The sequence below is a fragment of the Bufo gargarizans genome, chromosome 2, assembly GCF_014858855.1.
Source record: "Bufo gargarizans isolate SCDJY-AF-19 chromosome 2, ASM1485885v1, whole genome shotgun sequence".
NCBI classification, from domain to species: Eukaryota; Metazoa; Chordata; class Amphibia; order Anura; family Bufonidae; genus Bufo; species Bufo gargarizans.
Genome location: NC_058081.1, coordinates 596,004,295 through 596,024,944, shown reverse-complemented (window position 1 = coordinate 596,024,944; position 20,650 = coordinate 596,004,295). Strand labels below are relative to the sequence as shown.

At 41.5% G+C, this 20,650-nt stretch overlaps 1 protein-coding gene and 1 long non-coding RNA gene across 3 annotated transcripts in view; one reads left to right on the top strand and one right to left on the bottom strand.

The window, feature by feature from the left end:
- Nucleotides 1-12,200, top strand: part of LOC122926787 (segment polarity protein dishevelled homolog DVL-1-like) — a 152,673-nt gene extending 140,473 nt beyond the window's left edge. For both annotated transcript variants that reach the window (XM_044278270.1, XM_044278271.1), the window contains 5 exons: nt 4,011-4,104; nt 5,684-5,753; nt 7,141-7,280; nt 10,995-11,071; nt 12,073-12,200. In XM_044278270.1, coding sequence (XP_044134205.1) covers nt 4,011-4,104; nt 5,684-5,753; nt 7,141-7,280; nt 10,995-11,071; nt 12,073-12,184 — 493 coding nt within the window. In that variant the 3' untranslated portion in view covers nt 12,185-12,200. The remainder of the gene's footprint in view (nt 1-4,010; nt 4,105-5,683; nt 5,754-7,140; nt 7,281-10,994; nt 11,072-12,072) is intronic.
- Nucleotides 12,201-14,292: 2,092 nt separating this feature from the next.
- LOC122928118 lies at nt 14,293-19,140 on the bottom strand. Its single transcript, XR_006387850.1, has 3 exons — nt 19,058-19,140; nt 15,306-15,382; nt 14,293-14,315 (listed from the first exon to the last, which is right to left on the bottom strand). It is a non-coding gene; the product is annotated as an uncharacterized LOC122928118 (long non-coding RNA).
- Nucleotides 19,141-20,650: the final 1,510 nt, after the last annotated feature.

The following is a 20,650-nucleotide window of genomic DNA, read 5'->3' as shown; positions in this document are numbered from 1 at the left end:
TCGCAGGCGCATAAGAAGAAATCAGTATTAGGCCTCATGCACACGAACATATTTTCTTTCCGTGTTCGTTCAGTTTTTTTTTTAACCGTATACGAAACCATTCATTTCAGTGGGTCAGCAAAAAATAAATAAACGGAAGTCACTTTGTTTGCCTTCCGTTTCCATATGTCCGTATTTCCATTCCGCAAAAAAATAGAACATGTCCAATTATTGGCCGCATTACGGACAAGGATAGTACTGTTCTATTAGGGGCCAGCTGTTCCGTTCCGCAAAATACGGAATGCACACAGGCGTCATCCGTATTTTTTGCGGACCGCAAAATATATACGGTCGTGTGCATGAGGCCTTAGACTTTGCATTGCGGCTGAGGAGCTTGAAGCCACACTTGTGTATCTATAACACATTTCTGTAGCTCTTTGTATACCGAGATGGTTAACTAGGAGCTGCACTGGCATCTTGTATACTCCAGCGTCAGTTTTATTTTAATGGCGGCCATAGGATGTTATGAAGCTGACACAAAGTGGCTTATGTGCGGTGTGGTGGCTGATGGAGCCCTGTCGAAGGTGCCACAGACTCAAAAGGTTGATATGGGGAAAAAATAAATAAAAATTCTCACGGGGAGGCACAAAGCTTGATGGTTATATTCAGCAGAGGAACAAAGCTTGATGGTTATATTCAGCAGAGGAACAAAGCTTGATGGTTATATTCAGCAGAGGAACAAAGCTTGATGGTTATATTCAGCAGAGGAACAAAGCTTGATGGTTATATTCAGCAGAGGAACAAAGCTTGATGGTTATATTCAGCAGAGGAACAAAGCTTGATGGTCATATTCAGCAGAGGAACAAAGCTTGATGGTCATATTCAGCAGAGGAACAAAGCTTGATGGTTATATTCAGCAGAGGAACAAAGCTTGATGGTTATATTCAGCAGAGGAACAAAGCTTGATGGTTATATTCAGCAGAGGAACAAAGCTTGATGGTTATATTCAGCAGAGGAACAAAGCTTGATGGTTATATTCAGCAGAGGAACAAAGCTTGATAGTTATATTCAACAGAGGCACAAGGCATGCATCAGAAAATCTACCTCCTCAGGAGCAATTTATACACTCAATGACAAAAAAAAATAACGCACCAAGAAGGCGTTGTTGGAATCAAACTAAAGTGTGAATGTAATGATGATATATGTAAGTCATTACAATATTAGACCAAAAGGATAGGCTTATTGGGGAACATTGTACAATTGAAAGGAGCCTCTAGCTGTTGGGTCTAGTCTGGATACAAGATGAGATATGGTTGGGCATGGAGGCATAAAGGTTCTGTATGGTATCCTGCGGCATATTCACCCACAAATGTTGCAGCTGGGCCTGTAGATCCTGCACACTCAGGGATGCTCAGGGATGGACTGGCCAGAGACCCTACAGGGAATTTTTCCCGGTGGGCTGATGCTCCACAGGGCCACCAAAGCCCGTTGGCTAGGTACATACTACTGGGGGCACTATAGGGGTCATTATTAGAGGAAGTCCAGGCAGCATGTAAAAATAGGGCTGGCTTGGTGCTGTGGCCCACATCTCACCTCCCAAGCCCCCTGCTCCATATCTTAGGAGGAGGACACAATGTGGTAGCTATTAATAGCCACCACATAGGGACAAGCTTCTGGGGAGATATTTTGTGCTGCATTGTGGTATTTGATTTTTTGGGATGATATTCTGTTCTGCACTATGGTATTGATGTTTTGGCCCCATCTACGTGTGTTGCCCCGCCTATAGTCAATTTGGACCCACCTACAACATTAGGGCCAATTTATGTTATTTTCTAGGGCCACTTTAAGTTCCCAATCCGCCCCTATATTCATTCGTAGGTTGCTAAGGCTGGCCTCCTTGGTGCTAGATCGGTGATAAATCAGAAAACTTGGCAGTTCTAGGAAGTGTTACATCATCAGATGATCCCAAACAGAACCTTGATTCACCGCTAAAGACGATACAGTTCCAGTCTGTAGCGGTCAAGATTTCTCGTTCACAACACCACTGCAAAAGATGGTGACTGGCTGTCAATGGCAGGACACATAATGGGAACCATAACACCAAATTTCCTTCTGCTCAGCGCCTGGAAATTGTCTGTGCAGAGACAGGGGTGTGTAATAAAGGTTCTACGTGTGTCTGAATACTGGACAACCAAACTGTGGGAGCTGCTCATGCTTGTCGGGGTCTGTTGATCCTCTCTACTGGTGGGCTGTCTGTATGTTGTTCGCTGCATCAGTATACCCTTTCCTGACCATTGCTCCCAACACCTCCTAAAAGCTAGGTCAGAACAGCCTAGAAGCCGGGTGCTTCAGCCTGCTTCTCTCAGTCCAGTGATGCGCCCCTCTCAAAGTCTGTCAACTGGTCAAAATGTCTTCGAGTGCACCATATAGGCATGACTAGCAGTCAATGATCTCTTGATAAGGCCTCCTGCACTTGAACGTTTAATTTTTCCTTTATGTTCCGTTTTTTTGCGTTCCGTATACGGACCATATACAAAACCATTCATTTCAATGCATCCACAAAAAAAATGAAGGTACTCCGTATTCCTTCCGTTTCCATATTTCGGTTCCGTTCAAAGATAGAACATGTCCTATTATTGCCCGCAAATCACGTTCCGTGGCTCCATTCAAGTCAATGGTTCCTCTGTATGTCTTCCGAATTCTTCCATCTATTGGAAATTTTATGCCCAGCCCAATTTTTTTATGTACTTACTGTTTAAACATTATTGTATGCTTCCGTTTCCATTTGCGATCCGCAAAAAATGGATCACAAACGGAAACCGAATAGCAAAATGGAACGGCAAAACGGAACGGAAACACTACTGGAACAAAAAAAATGAAAAACTGATGCGTTTAAAACGGACCGCAAAACCATACAGTCGTATGCAGGAGGCCTAAAAGGTACTCTACCCAAAAGTATCCTCTGAGAGATTTTTTATAGGGCACCTAACCTGTAATTATTTACATATCTGCCTGAGACATAATTAAGTGCAGAGCTTTGTAGTAATCTGATATTTCTAGCTGGGTGTGTTATTTTTTTTTTGGTCAATGAGTGTATATTTATTTATAATATAGTCTAATCACAGTCTAGTTGGAGCCAGTGGTGACACTTGTCCCAGTATCTTGGTCACACTCTCCTAAAAAGAAGGGGGGGGGGGTTCTTACTGTCATCCACATAGCTCAATGAGGCACTTTCTGCCACTACTGCTTCACAGTCTTCCATTGATTCTCAGTTACTATGGAATATCAGTAGTAATAGGTCAGAGCAACTGGACTTTTTAGTATTTTTCGCTAGTCAACCAACTGGCTTTCTCAATTAGAATAACTTGTACAAAGCATTAAAGTGGGTCACTAGTATTTAAAGCTGGAGGTTCTTTGTACAAGTTATTCTAATTGAGAAAAACAGTTGGAAACATTGTCAAGAAAAAAAAATGCAACAAATCCAGTTTCTTTGACTTACTACTGATTTACAGGGCAAATCTACTCAAAAAATGTTGAGCTACACAGCAGTACTAGAATAACTTGTACAAAGAATCTCCAGCATTAAAGTGGGTCCTGGGTCCTAGTATTTAAAGCCAGAGGTTCTTTGTACAAGTTATTCTAATTGAGAAAACCAGTCAGAAACATCATTAAAAAAATGCAACAAATCCAGTTTCTTTGCCTTACTACTGATTTACAGGGGAAGCCTAACAAATAATGTTGAGCTACACAACAGTGAGATTGCGGTACTACTCATTTTTCAGCCAAAGGGCTCCACTGCAGTACTGTCCGATAGATCACCACCGGAACAATTATGGCACAGCTCAGAGACTTCCATTTACTAAAGATCTTGGACATACCATTTAAAGTATGGCTACGTTGGACTGAATGTCATGTCAGAGATTTTTAGTGCTCAATTGTTTTTAAATTGGTGGACTCATCTCATGGACTTCACTTATGTGAGTCCAAAAGTGAGCTATATTGTAACGAATATACCATTTTGTATTCCACAGGTTAAGCAGCACCACGGAACAGAGCACATCCTCAAGACTTATACGAAAGCACAAACGAAGGCGACGGAAGCAGAAGATGAGGCAAGTCGATAGGGTGAGTAGTGCAGGTTCTGTTGATATGGATACATCTATAGATTTTGAACCCAGTTGTATATTTATTCAGAAACATCAAGTAGGAGTATTAGAGGAATAGTACAATATAGAGTCATCAGTAAAGCTGCTCCAGAACTGTCATTTATCGTGGAATACAATTATTTATTAACCCCTTTTCAACCACTGCCGTATATGTACAGAGGAAGTCGTCACTTTAAAGATGGCTCCTGCTCGCGAGTGCAATGGGTACCATAGCTGCCGGGTTTCTGCTGTGTCAAACAACAGAGGCCCGAGGCGAATGTATGCGATTAGCCATAAGGCCGATCGCATATATTTAACATCTCTGATGCCATGGTGAAATGTGACCACGGCATCTGAGTGCTGCAGATAAGGGAGCCACACGCTCCTGCGCCCGTAACAGAGTTCCCTGGCTGAAATTGTGGAAGCTGTAATATGGCCGTGATGGCTCAGAGCCTCAAGCGGGCTCTGAAACCCATCACTTGTATATAACAGTACAGGCCTATAGGTGGCAGCACTGTATTGGTATAAAGTGAATGGTTTTTTTTTGTGATGAATGAATACCCATCACAGAAGACAATTGGCAATCTGATGATTGCTAGTTATAGTCACCCAGGGTGACTTAAAAAAAGTAAAAAAATAAAATAAAAAAAGTTTTAAAAAATATAAATAAATATTTAAAAGTTCAAATCACCCCCCTTTCCCCAAAATCAAAAGAAATAATTAAAAAACATTATAGGCATTGCTGCATCTAAAAACGCCAGTACTAAAGTATTAAAATATAACAATATTTATCCCATACGGCATATGGCACTACGGAAATAATTCAAAATGCCCAGTTAGTCATTTTATGTCACTTCACCTCCCAAAACAATTAAATAAAAAGTGATCAAAAAGTCACACACACTTCAAAATGGTATAACTGAAAAGTACAGATAGCCCACAAAAGATCAGCTCTCACATAGCTCTATACTCTTAACTACAAAAAAGTTATAGGGGTCAGAATATGGCGATGAAAACAAAAAAAATGTTCAAGGTTTTTTATATTTTTTCAGTATTAAAACGCAAGAAAAACTATAGAACTGTAGTATCGTTGTAATCATACTGACCTGGAGAATGAAGGTAAGAGGTCAATTTTACTCCTCACTACATCATATGCAATATTAAATGGTGCCATTAGAAAGTACAACTTGTCCCACAAAAATCAAGCCCTCATACGGCTATGTGAACAGAAAAATAAAAAAGTCTGGGAAGGCAGGGTGTGAAAAACAAAAATGCAAAAACGGAAAACCGCAGGGTCCTCTAAGGGATAAAGCCCATGTCAGGATGGTGACATGTCCTTTTAATTACTGTTCTATGCCATCCTGATATTCCAATAGAGTCATCCTTAAAGGACGTTATATAAATGATATACAAATCCATCATATGTCTCATGGCCCTGCATATAACCAGACAATAATATAGGTTGAGTTTCAGTAAAACACATATGTCAGTGCTATGTCTTTAGGATGTTACTAGAGCACAGAGAATATTGTTTCAGATTTTTCTGCTTTCTCCCACAGTCGTCCTCATTCAGCAGTATCACAGACTCAACCATGTCCCTAAATATTATCACAGTCACACTGAATATGGGTAAGTGTCGTATATTCAATGATACCTCTCAAACCGGTGCACGTTAAATAGGGGCACATAGAAGTTATCTCCAATACTGGGCAGAATTGCTTCAAAATGTTGTAACTATCCCATCCATCTGAATGGGGCTGCAGAAATCCATGCTTTTGCCACCTTAACAACATAATTCAGTGGAAGTCATTTTGAGTCCAAAAATAATTATACAATATACAAAGAAATGTGGTGGGATGGAGGCCAGAGTGAACGAAGAGGAGCCTATGGAAATGCTATATATTGGCTCACTCAGTGCATTGCCTAGGAAGGCTTCTGGGGTTCTGGGCGGACTGTCGCTGAGGCGCGAAGGACTGAAGTATTGTCAGCCCTGGAAAGAGTCAATTCTGGGGAGGCTGCGAGGGGCTGTGTAAGATATCAGCCCAGAGTGGACTCAAGGGGGATTCAGTGCCCATCAAGCTTGAGGGAGGCTATGACTGGGTCTAGCAGGAGGTGTGTAGGACAACAGCCTGGGAGACCGGTGACCAATGTACAGTGAAAGGTTGGCTGCACTGAGGTATGTGAGGTGCTGTGACAGATATCAGCCCGCATGGGGCCCAAGATGGGTTGAATGGTACTAGAGTCAAGCCTGAGGGAGGCTATGACTGGGTCTGGGAGGGCTTGGGTAGGACAACAGCCTGGGAGACTGGTGACCAAACATCTTGGAGAACTAGCCACAGATCTTCTATCTGTCTGGGATTACTTGAAGCGACAGAAGGGCTTGAGCAAACCTACATCTACAAAAGATCTGTGGTTAGTTCTCCAAAATGTGCGGAACAACCTCCCTGCTAAATTCTTTCAAAAACTGTGCGCAAGTGTACCTAGAAAAACTGATGCTGTTTTGAAGGCAATTACTACATATTTGCATGTAGTAATATATTTGTATTATATGTATATGTATAGAAATGAGCGAATATTCGTCTCATTAGAGGAAGTTCTTCACCTGTGAGGGGATGTCCCCACAGGTGAAGAAGAGGCTACATGCTTGTTGATTGAAAGGGCTGGACATGTAGCCCAGGCCCTGATGATCTGGCTGTGCTGTTACTCTCAGAAATGTGCATTTGCTGCTCCTGAAGCCGAATTTGAGCTTTGGTGCCTGCACCGCTACTCGGAGCAGGTGGGTGCTTCTTCACCTATGTGGACAGCCCCTTACAGTAGAAGAACTCATCCCTAAAATATATATATATAATATATAATGTGGCCACCAATACAAACAGTAGATGGTTTTATTCTGGTTGTCATGGTTATGTCTAGGAGCATGTACGGTATATGTACATAGCATATGCATTACTACAAGTAGAAATGCCTTGGACAACCTAACCCTTTTTCTAAAAACATTGTAAACTTCTTTTTCCAGAAAAATACAACTTCCTGGGGATCAGTATTGTAGGCCAGAGCAATGACCGTGGGGATGGGGGAATCTATATAGGATCCATTATGAAAGGTGGCGCTGTAGCTGCAGATGGACGAATTGAGCCTGGAGATATGCTTCTACAGGTGCAGTATATGACCATATTATATTATTACATGAAGTGTCTTATGGTTCTGATTTTTTTTTGTCATTGTTTTAGAGGAGAAAAACAAATTCATAAACCTCAACCGGGCACAAAAATCTTGGCTTGGGGATCAATTTCCTGAAGAATGTGAAATCTTTTTTCTATATGCTAAAGTAAATAGAAAGACCTATATCTATTTCCCAGAGAACTAGAGGGGATGGCCACCCTACACACAATTATACAAATATAAAAACTAATATACGTAATAAACTGAGTAAGGCCTCTTGCACACGAACGTTGTGTGCCCGTGGCCGTATTGTGGCCCGCATACGGCGGGTCCGCAATACAAGGCACCGGCCCGAGTGCACTGCGCATCATGGAAATGCGGAATGGAAGCACGGATCAGAACCCCACGGAAGCACTACGGAGTGCTTCCGTGGTGTTTCTGTCCGTGCCTCCGCACCGCAGAAAAATAGACGGTGCAGACGGATCACGGACCATTCAAGTTGAATGTGTCTCGATCCTTCACATGTGGTGAGCACGATGACGTCAGCAAAGGTCCTTTTGCAGGGCCTTCAAAAAAAACTAAGAAGAGGATCCCGGCTGCGCGATCAAGTGGATGGGGTGAGTATTGTTTTTATTATTTTTTTAACCCCTCAATTGACATTATACTTAGCATTCTTTATTAAAGAATGCTATTATTTTCCATTATAACCATTTTATAATGGAAAATAATAAAGTAAATGGGGTCCCGGGTCGCTCATCCCTCGTCTCCTTAGCAACCATGCGTGAAATTCGCATCTCATCCGCACTTGCTTGCGGATGCTATGCGATTTTCAAGCAGCCCCATTCATTTCTATGAATATAGAGCATGCAGCGATTTTCAAGCAATGCACAAGTGATGCGTGAAAATCACCGCTCATCTGCCCAGCCCCATTGAAGTGAATGGGTCAGGATTCAGCGCGGGTGCAATGCCTTCACCTCACGCATTGCACCTGCGCAGAATACTCACCCGTGTGAAAGGGGCCTTAGGGTTTCTCCAGGATGATGACTAAATTGTGGCTTGCAGACAACCTGTGGAAGGAAAATGGTTTCACCACTACTTACCTCTTTGTCGCACTGCCGATTCCACAATCTGGGCTGTACTTACATGACTGCCTGTCTCTGGCTGTGGGCTTTTCTGCTGACGTGTTGACTAGATCTGCTCCTGCATCTTCATGTTCATCTGTATAATGTACATGCAGCTGAACAGGAAGACGCAGGAGTACATCCGCTTGACAGGCGAGTGGCATTTAGGTTTAGTGGTCCTATAAAAATTAGAACGAGAAGCAATGGATAATTAATAGCTTTACGAGTCAAACAGCATCAGTATGTGGCAGACTGATCAAAGCAACTACGCTTTTGGCTGCTATTGGCAAATCTGTGCCATAGACACCACAGTATTAATTAGGACTGCCTTATGGTATTATTCTATCCTGGAAGACAAAAGTAGAGTAAAGCTACTCAAACAACAAGCAAGATGCACGTCGCCTATCACAAAGCCTCAGGAGTCATTTACAAGATTACTTGTGTTTCTTTCAGTTTGCTGAGATTACACAGGGGACGCTTTAATGCCATCACAGGCTCATGTCAGCTGCCTTTGATATTACTAAGCCTAATATATACTGGGAATTGTTTCCCTTTTTCTAACCTCCCCAATTTAAATGAAGAATGAGGAATAAGCGTGTTCATTGCATTTTAATTCTTGGGAATGGTGCCAGGCATACAAAATATGGGCATTGTAGTATTATTTTCTCATTTAAATGATGTTGGTACCAATTATGATCTGTGATATTAAAATGTGACAGTCCACATGTGCATATCTAGTATCTGCCTGTCTATCTATCTACACATGTGGATAAAATTGTTGGTACCCTTCCTTTAAAGAAAGAAAAACCCGCAATGGTCATTGAAATAACTTGAAACTGATAAAAGTAATAAAAATGTACTGAAAATCAACTAGTGAAAATCAAACACTGCTTTAGATTTGTGGTTCAACAGAATCATTAAAGAAACTAAGTAATGAAACTGGTCTGGACAAAAATGACAGTACCCCTAGAAAAAAATGAAAATAATTTGACCATAGGGACACCTTAAACTATGGCCTCTTGCACACGACCATATGCCCTCCGAGACATACGGACTGTGAGCTGGCCATATGTCCCCGAGCAGCATTGATCGTGCGCACGGCAGTGCACAGCTTTATAAATTACAATGATGCTGTGCACGTCGGGCCGCCCATGGGGGTATTGTCCCGCAAGATCATATGAGTGCGGGACAATAGCCCCACAGGTGGCACGACGTAATTTATGATACTGTGTACTTCCGTGCGCACGATCAATGCCGCTACGGGACATATGGCCCGCTCACGGTCGTGTGCAAAAGGCCTAAGGTGTGTTCTGTAATTAGCATCACAGGTGTCTTCAAACTTATAATCAGTTAGTCTGCCTATTTAGAGGGTCAAAAGTAGTCATTGTGCTCTTTGGTATCATGGTGTGGACCACACTGAATATGGACCAAAGAAAGCTAAGGAGAGAGTTGTCTCAGGAGGATAGAAAGAGAATTATAGACAAACATGTTATAGGTAAAGGCTATAAGACCATCTCCAAACAGCTTGATGTTCCTGTTACTACAGTTGCAGAGATTATTCAGAGGTTTAAGGTCTACTGGACTGTAGCCAACCTCCCTGGACATGGCTGAAGAAAATTGGTGACAAATTGAAGAGACGGATAATATGAATGGTAACCAAATAGCCACAACAACTTCCAAAGAGGTTAGAGGTGAACTCCAAGGTCAAGGTACATCATTGTCAGATTGCACCATCGATTGCTGTCTTAGCCAAAGAGGACTTGATGGAAGACGACCAAGGAGGAAACAACTGTTGAAAGCAAATAATAAAAAAGCCAGACTGGAATTTGCCAAAATGCATATTGACAAGCCACAAAGCTGGTAGAATGTCTTTTGGACGGATGAGACAACATTGGAGCTGTTTAGCAAGTCAGAATAGTTGATGTTCACAGACACAAAATTGAAGAATACAAAGAAAAGGACATTGTACCTACTGTGAAACATGGAGGAGGTTCGGTTATGTTTTGGGGCTGCTTTGCTGTAGCTGTCTTTAATTTTTGCAGGGTACAATGAAATCTCAAGACTTTCAAAGCATTATGAAGCGAAATGTGTGGCCCAGTTTCAGAAAGCTTGGTCTCAGTCTCAAGTTATGGGTCCTCCAACTGGATAATGATCCAAAACACACAGCTAAAACATCCAAGAATGGCCACTATCAAAGGATTAGACTATGCTGACGTGGTCTTCTATTAGTCCTGATCTAAATCCTATTGAAGATCTTTGGAAGGAGCTGAATCATGCAGTCTGGAGAAGACACCCTTCAAACCTGAGACAGCTGGGGCCGTTTGCTAACGAGGAGTGGAACAAAATACTTGTAGGCAGGTGCAGAAGTCTCATTGAGAGTTACAGAATTCACTTGATTGCAGTGATTGCCTCAAAAGGTTGTTCAACAAAATATTAAGTTAAAGGGACTATGATTTTTGTCCAGGCCAGTTCCATTAGTTTGTTTTATAAATTATTTTGTTGAACCACAATTTAAAACCAGTGTCTGGTTGTGTCTGATCTATCTAGATCATGCTTATACCTTACATATATGTTTGGCATTTTGCAGGTTAATGATGTCAATTTTGAGAACATGAGCAATGATGATGCAGTTAGAGTTTTAAGAGAAATTGTATCCAAACCAGGGTATGTATTACAGAAGATTGTGGTGATTTTTTATTTTATGTGTCCACTATAAATAGTACTTCTATATTTTACATATTACTTTGGTTTCATTCATGCATATAAAAAAAAAGTTTGGACGAGCAATCATTTTGCAGACATCATTACTAGGGATGAGTGAATCGACTTCGGATGAAACATCCAAAGTCGATTCGCATAAAACTTCGTTCTAATACTGTACAGAGCAGAAGCTTTGTACAGTATTAGAATGTATTGGCTCCGATGAGCCGAACCCGACTTCGGGAAATGTTTTTTACAGTAGAAATCAATTTGAGAACTTATTACAGGAAGTCTCGCGAGACTTCACAAAGTATTCACTTCGGCTCATCTGAGCCAATACATTCTAATACTGTACGGAGCGCTTGCTCCGTACAGTATTGAAACAAAGTTTTATGCGAAATCAGTGTTCGAGAAGACTTATAGGATAGCTACCTTACATTTGGTGCATCAGAGCTTGTTAAGAGCTCATTTGTATACCTAATTCCCCCATTAACATTCACCAACAAGTATTTTAATGGAGAAGGAGAAGATGGGCAGCTGCCTTATACCTCTGGTATCCTTTAAACTTTAGCAAAAAAAAAAAATATATACATATATATATATACTGTAAATATATATATATATATATATATATATATATATATATCTTAGGAATAGTCCCTTTTTTTAACTTTGTTTCTTCCAAAAAATACTCTCTGGCAATAGTCAACCAGGCCCCATGAAAATTATATTGTTGGTTTCCTAGTCCCATTTACTATTGGGCTATCTGCTAGCTAGCTGTACCTACCTGGCCTAAGGGCTTATGCACAGTATAACCTCCGTATGGCTACGCACAAGCTCTGATGTAATGCTATACTCTGTGTGCCTCAGACTTTATACTTCTATAGGATTTACTAACTATGGCGCTGTACAGTAGCATTTGATTTTTGGATCCATGTCACACTTTTTGATGTTTTTTTTTCCAGACCAATTAGCCTCACTGTAGCCAAATGTTGGGATCCTACACCAAGGAGCTACTTCACCATTCCAAGAGGTAAGCAGTATATGTCCTCCAATGTTTTATTTCTTCGGAGGTGATGTTAAGAGCCTAATCCATTCATTACATATATTGTGTAAGGCAAATGCTTGAAATTCATCAAGATTTTTTTAAGTGGACTTGAACATTGTATGGACATTGACCCCTATGGGTGCTCTCTATTTTCAGAGATTGCTTTATAAATTATTATAATTAAACAACCACTTCACCCGATTACAGATGTGGTCTGTGAGATTTAGGGCTCACGCACACTACTGCATCCGTTCTGCGGTCCACAAATTGCAGATCCATAAAACACATATCCTGGCCAAGTGCATGCTGCCATTTTTTTCCATACTCCTCTAGAAATGTCCTATCCTTGTCTGCAAAACGGACAAGAATAGTACGTGTTTTATCTCTTTTGTGGGGCCACAGAACGGCCGTGCACACTGTGTGCTGTCCGCATCTTTTGCGGCTCCATTGAAATTAATGGGTCCGCATTCGATCCGTAAACAATGTGCATCGGATGTGGACAGAAACTATGGCTTTGTGCATGAGCCCTTATTCACTAGGACGTATACAATCCTTGCTTTGTAACCAATTTCATTTTCATTAGTTCAGTGTATCTAAAATGAAAAATAAGACTGATTTGCAATTAAAACATTCCTACTTTTTGTGCGTACAGCTCCTATTCAGAACTGTGTCTCCATGGTAACAGACTACAAACTCCTGTAGTCTGATCTTCCAGTCATACTCCTTCCATCTGACCCCTACTTTTTGCTAACCTACCAAATCAATGTTAGCAAGATCTGAGGGACTTTATTTGAAACCTGTTTCCATCAAGGCTCATTTGTCACAAAGTGGTATAAAATGTTTAAAGGGGTTTTCCAGGTGTTTTTTTTACTTTTTTCCTCCAGATAGGTCATCAGTATCTCATTGGTGGGACACCGGACGTTCAGCTGTTTGAGAAGGCACCAGCACTCGCAGTAAATCTTTGGGCTTCTCTCAGCTTACCAAGCACAGCCTTGTACATTGTATAGTGGCTGTGCTTGGTATCGTAGCTCAGCCCATTCACTTCTGTGGGGCTGAGCTGTGCCTAGGCCATGTGTCCAATAAACATGACGTCACAAGGAAATCTGCAAGAAGGCCGTGGCATTTGTGTGAATGCTGGTGCTTTCTAAAACAGCTGATCAGCGGGTCCCGTGTGTCGGACCCCCATCGATCAGATACTGATGACTATCTGGAGGAAAAAAGTAAAAAAAAACACCTGGAAAACCCCTTTAAACATTTTATACCACTTTGTGACAAATGAGCCTTGATGGAAACAGGTTTCAAATAAGTCCTCAGATCTTGCTAACATTGATTTGGTAGGTTAGCAAAAGTAGGGGTCAGATGGAAGGAGTATGACTGAAGATCAGACTACAGGAGTTTGTAGTCTGTTCCATGGAGACACAGTTCTGAATAGGAGCTGTACGCACAAAAGTAGGAATGTTTTAATTGCAAATCAGTCTTATTTTTCATTTTAGATACACTGAACTAATGAAAATGAATTGGTTACAAAGCAAGGATTGATAACGTCCTAGTGAATAAGGGCTCATGCCAAAGCCATAGTTTCTGTCCACATCCGATGCACATGTTTACGGATCGAATGCGGACCCATTAATTCAATGGAGCCGCAAAAGATGCGGACAGCACACAGTGTGCACGGCCGTTCTGTGGCCCCACAAAAGAGATAAAACACGTACTATTCTTGTCCGTTTTGCAGACAAGGATAGGACATTTCTAGAGAGTATGGAAAAAAATGGCAGCATGCACTTGGCCAGGATATGTGTTTTATGGATCTGCAATTTGGGACCGCAGAACGGATGCAGTAGTGTGCGTGAGCCCTAAATCTCACAGACCACATCTGTAATCGGGTGAAGTGGTTGTTTAATTATAATAATTTATAAAGCAATCTCTGAAAATAGAGAGCACCCATAGGGGTCAATGTCCATACAATGTTCAAGTCCACTTAAAAAAATCTTGATGAATTTCAAGCATTTGCCTTACACAATATATGTAATGAATGGATTAGGCTCTTAACATCACCTCCGAAGAAATAAAACATTGGAGGACATATACTGCTTACCTCTTGGAATGGTGAAGTAGCCTTGGTGTAGGATCCCAACATTGGCTACAGTGAGGCTAATTGGTCTGGAAAAAAAACATCAAAAAGTGTGACATGGATCCAAAATCAAATGCTACTGTACAGCGCCATAGTTAGTAAATCCTATAGAAGTATAAAGTCTGAGGCACACAGAGTATAGCATTACATCAGAGCTTGTGCGTAGCCATACGGAGGTTATACTGTGCATAAGCCCTTAGGCCAGGTAGGTACAGCTAGCTAGCAGATAGCCCAATAGTAAATGGGACTAGGAAACCAACAATATAATTTTCATGGGGCCTGGTTGACTATTGCCAGAGAGTATTTTTTGGGAAGAAACAAAGTTAAAAAAAGGGACTATTCCTAAGATATATATACTATATATATATATATATATATTTACAGTATATTATATATGATATATTTTTTTTTTTTTGCTAAAGTTTAAAGGATACCAGAGGTATAAGGCAGCTGCCCATCTTCTCCTTCTCCATTAAAATACTTGTTGGTGAATGTTAATGGGGGAATTAGGTATACAACATGAGCTCTTAACAAGCTCTGATGCACCAAATGTAAGGTAGCTATCCTATAAGTCTTCTCGAACACTGATTTCGCATAAAACTTTGTTTCAATACTGTACGGAGCAAGCGCTCCGTACAGTATTAGAATGTATTGGCTCAGATGAGCCGAAGTGAATACTTTGTGAAGTCTCGCGAGACTTCCTGTAATAAGTTCTCAAATTGATTTCTACTGTAAAAAACATTTCCCGAAGTCGGGTTCGGCTCATCGGAGCCAATACATTCTAATACTGTACAAAGCTTCTGCTCTGTACAGTATTAGAACGAAGTTTATGCGAATCGACTTTGGATGTTTCATCCGAAGTCGATTCACTCATCCCTAGTAATGATGTCTGCAAAATGATGCTCGTCCAAACTTTTTTTTATATGCATGAATGAAACCAAAGTAATATGTAAATATAGAAGTACTATTATAGTGGACACATAAAATAAAAAATCACCACAATCTTCTGTAATACATACCCTGGTTTGGATACAATTTCTCTTAAAACTCTAACTGCATCATCATTGCTCATGTTCTCAAAATTGACATCATTAACCTGCAAAATGCCAAACATATAGTAAGGTATAAGCATGATCTAGATAGATCAGACACAACCAGACACTGGTTTTAAATTGTGGTTCAACAAAATAATTTATAAAACAAACTAATGGAACTGGCCTGGACAAAAATCATAGTCCCTTTAACTTAATATTTTGTTGAACAACCTTTTGAGGCAATCACTGCAATCAAGTGAATTCTGTAACTCTCAATGAGACTTCTGCACCTGCCTACAAGTATTTTGTTCCACTCCTCGTTAGCAAACGGCCCCAGCTGTCTCAGGTTTGAAGGGTGTCTTCTCCAGACTGCATGATTCAGCTCCTTCCAAAGATCTTCAATAGGATTTAGATCAGGACTAATAGAAGACCACGTCAGCATAGTCTAATTTGATAGTGGCCATTCTTGGATGTTTTAGCTGTGTGTTTGGATCATTATCCAGTTGGAGGACCATAACTTGAGACTGAGACCAAGCTTTCTGAAACTGGGCCACACATTTCGCTTCATAATGCTTTGAAAGTCTTGAGATTTCATTGTACCCTGCAAAAATTAAAGACAGCTACAGCAAAGCAGCCCCAAAACATAACCGAACCTCCTCCATGTTTCACAGTAGGTACAATGTCCTTTTCTTTGTATTCTTCATTTTGTGTCTGTGAACATCAACTATTCTGACTTGCTAAACAGCTCCAATGTTGTCTCATCCGTCCAAAAGACATTCTACCAGCTTTGTGGCTTGTCAATATGCATTTTGGCAAATTCCAGTCTGGCTTTTTTATTATTTGCTTTCAACAGTTGTTTCCTCCTTGGTCGTCTTCCATCAAGTCCTCTTGGCTAAGACAGCAATCGATGGTGCAATCTGACAATGATGTACCTTGACCTGGAGTTCACCTCTAACCTCTTTGGAAGTTGTTGTGGCTATTTGGTTACCATTCATATTATCCGTCTCTTCAATTTGTCACCAATTTTCTTCAGCCATGTCCAGGGAGGTTGGCTACAGTCCAGTAGACCTTAAACCTCTGAATAATCTCTGCAACTGTAGTAACAGGAACATCAAGCTGTTTGGAGATGGTCTTATAGCCTTTACCTAACATTTGTCTATAATTCTCTTTCTATCCTCCTGAGACAACTCTCTCCTTAGCTTTCTTTGGTCCATATTCAGTGTGGTCCACACCATGATACCAAAGAGCACAATGACTACTTTGACCCTCTAAATAGGCAGACTAACTGATTATAAGTTTGAAGACACCTGTGATGCTAATTACAGAACACACCTTAGGCCTTTTGCACACGACCGTGAGCGGGCCATATGTCCCGTAGCGGCATTGATCGTGCGCACGGAAGTACACAGTATCATAAAGTCGTGCCACCTGTGGGGCTATTGTCCCGCACTCATATGATCTTGCGGGACAATACCCCCATGGGCGGCCCGACGTGCACAGCATCATTGTAATTTATAAAGCTGTGCACTGCCGTGCGCACGATCAATGCTGCTCGGGGACATATGGCCAGCTCACAGTCCGTATGTCTCGGAGGGCATATGGTCGTGTGCAAGAGGCCATAGTTTAAGGTGTCCCTATGGTCAAATTATTTCATTTTTTTCTAGGGTACTGTCATTTTTGTCCAGACCAGTTTCATTACTTAGTTTCTTTAATGATTCTGTTGAACCACAAATCTAAAGCAGTGTTTGATTTTCACTAGTTGATTTTCAGTACATTTTTATTACTTTTATCAGTTTCAAGTTATTTCAATGACCATTGCGGGTTTTTCTTTCTTTAAAGGAAGGGTACCAACAATTTATCCACATGTGTAGATAGATAGACAGGCAGATACTAGATATGCACATGTGGACTGTCACATTTTAATATCACAGATCATAATTGGTACCAACATCATTTAAATGAGAAAATAATACTACAATGCCCATATTTTGTATGCCTGGCACCATTCCCAAGAATTAAAATGCAATGAACACGCTTATTCCTCATTCTTCATTAAATTGGGGAGGTTAGAAAAAGGGAAACAATTCCCAGTATATATTAGGCTTAGTAATATCAAAGGCAGCTGACATGAGCCTGTGATGGCATTAAAGCGTCCCCTGTGTAATCTCAGCAAACTGAAAGAAACACAAGTAATCTTGTAAATGACTCCTGAGGCTTTGTGATAGGCGACGTGCATCTTGCTTGTTGTTTGAGTAGCTTTACTCTACTTTTGTCTTCCAGGATAGAATAATACCATAAGGCAGTCCTAATTAATACTGTGGGTCTATGGCACAGATTGCCAATAGCAGCCAAAAGCGTAGTTGCTTTGATCAGTCTGCCACATACTGATGCTGTTTGACTCGTAAAGCTATTAATTATCCATTGCTTCTCGTTCTAATTTTTATAGGACCACTAAACCTAAATGCCACTCGCCTGTCAAGCGGATGTACTCCTGCGTCTTCCTGTTCAGCTGCATGTACATTATACAGATGAACATGAAGATGCAGGAGCAGATCTAGTCAACACGTCAGCAGAAAAGCCCACAGCCAGAGACAGGCAGTCATGTAAGTACAGCCCAGATTGTGGAATCGGCAGTGCGACAAAGAGGTAAGTAGTGGTGAAACCATTTCCTCCACAGGTTGTCTGCAAGCCACAATTTAGTCATCATCCTGGAGAAACCCTAAGGCCCCTTTCACACGGGTGAGTATTCTGCGCAGGTGCAATGCGTGAGGTGAAGGCATTGCACCCGCGCTGAATCCTGACCCATTCACTTCAATGGGGCTGGGCAGATGAGCGGTGATTTTCACGCATCACTTGTGCATTGCTTGAAAATCGCTGCATGCTCTATATTCATAGAAATGAATGGGGCTGCTTGAAAATCGCATAGCATCCGCAAGCAAGTGCGGATGAGATGCGAATTTCACGCATGGTTGCTAAGGAGACGAGGGATGAGCGACCCGGGACCCATTTACTTTATTATTTTCCATTATAAAATGGTTATAATGGAAATAATAGCATTCTTTAATAAAGAATGCTAAGTATAATGTCAATTGAGGGGTTAAAAAATAATAAAAACAATACTCACCCCATCCACTTGATCGCGCAGCCGGGATCCTCTTCTTAGTTTTTTTGAAGGCCCTGCAAAAGGACCTTTGCTGACGTCATCGTGCTCACCACATGTGAAGGATCGAGACACATTCAACTTGAATGGTCCGTGATCCGTCTGCACCGTCTATTTTTCTGCGGTGCGGAGGCACGGACAGAAACACCACGGAAGCACTCCGTAGTGCTTCCGTGGGGTTCTGATCCGTGCTTCCATTCCGCATTTCCATGATGCGCAGTGCACTCGGGCCGGTGCCTTGTATTGCGGACCCGCCGTATGCGGGCCACAATACGGCCACGGGCACACAACGTTCGTGTGCAAGAGGCCTTACTCAGTTTATTACGTATATTAGTTTTATTTGTAATTGTGTGTGGTGGCCATCCCCTCTAGTTCTCTGGGAAATAGATATAGGTCTTTCTATTTACTTTAGCATATAGAAAAAGATTTCACATTCTTCAGGAAATTGATCCCCAAGCCAAGATTTTTGTGCCCGGTTGAGGTTTATGAATTTGTTTTTCTCCTCTAAAACAATGACAAAAAAAATCAGAACCATAAGACACTTCATGTAATAATATAATATGGTCATATACTGCACCTGTAGAAGCATATCTCCAGGCTCAATTCGTCCATCTGCAGCTACAGCGCCACCTTTCATAATGGATCCTATATAGAGACCCCATCCCCACGGTCATTGCTCTGGCCTACAATACTGATCCCAGGAAGTTGTATTTTTCTGGAAAAAGAAGTTTACAATGTTTTTAAAAAAGGGTTAGGTTGTCCAAGGCATTTCTACTTGTAGTAATGCATATGCTATGTACATATACCGACATGCTCCTAGACATAACCATGACAACCAGAATAAAACCACTACTGTTGTATTGGTGGCCACATTATTATTTAATATATATTTTAGGGATGAGTTCTTCTACTGTAAGGGCTGTCCACATAGGTGAAGAAGCCCACCTGCTCCGAGTAGCGGTGCAGGCACCAAAGCTCAAATTCGGCTTCAGGAGCAGCAAATGCACATTTCTGAGAGTAACAGCACAGCCAGATCATCAGGGCCTGGGCTACATGTCCAGCCCTTTCAATCAACAAGCAGTAGCCTCTTCTTCACCTGTGGGGACATCCCCTCACAGGTGAAGAACTTCCTCTAATGAGACGAATATTCGCTCATTTCTACATATACATATAATACAAATATATACTACATGCAAATATGTAGTAATTGCCTTCAAAACAGCATCAGTTTTCTAGGTACACTTGCGCACAGTTTTTGAAAGAATTTAGCAGGGAGGGTTCCGCACATTTTGGAGAACTAACCACAGATCTTTTGTAGATGTAGGTTTGCTCAAGCCCTTCTGCGCTTCAAGTAATCCCAGACAGATAGAAGATCTGTGGCTAGTTCTCCAAGATGTTTGGTCACCAGTCTCCAGGCTGTTGTCCTACCCAAGCCCTCCCAGACCCAGTCATAGCTCCCTCAGGCTTGACTCTAGTACCATGCAACCCATCTTGGGCCCATGCGGGCTGATATCTGTCACAGAACCTCACATACTCAGTGCAGCCAACCTTTCACTGTACATTGGTCACCGGTCTCCCAGGCTGTTGTCCTCCACACACCTCCTGCTAGACCAGTCATAGCCTCCCTCAAGCTTGATGGGCACTGAATCCCCCTGAGTCCACTCGGGCTGATATCTTACACAGCCCTCGCAGCCTCCCCAGAATTGACTCTTTCCAGGGCTGACAATACTTCAGTCCTTCGCGCCTCAGCGACAGTCGCCCAGAACCCCAGAGAAGCCTTCCTAGGCAATGCACTGAGTGAGCCAATAATAGCATTTCCATAGGTCCTCTTCGTTCACTCTGGCCTCCATCCCACCACATTTCTTTGTATATTGTATAATATTTGGACTCAAAATGACTTCCACTGAATTATGTTGTAAGGTGGCAAAAGCATGGATTTCTGCAGCCCCATTCAGATGGATGGGATAGTTACAACATTTTGAAGCAATTCTGCCCAGTATTGGAGATAACTTCTATGTGCCCCTATTTAAACGTGCACCGGTTTGAGAGGTTATCATTGAATATACGACACTTACCCATATTCAGTGTGACTGTGATAATATTTAGGGACATGTTGAGTGTGATACTGCGAATGAGGACGACTGGTGGGAGAAAGCAGAAAAATCTGAAA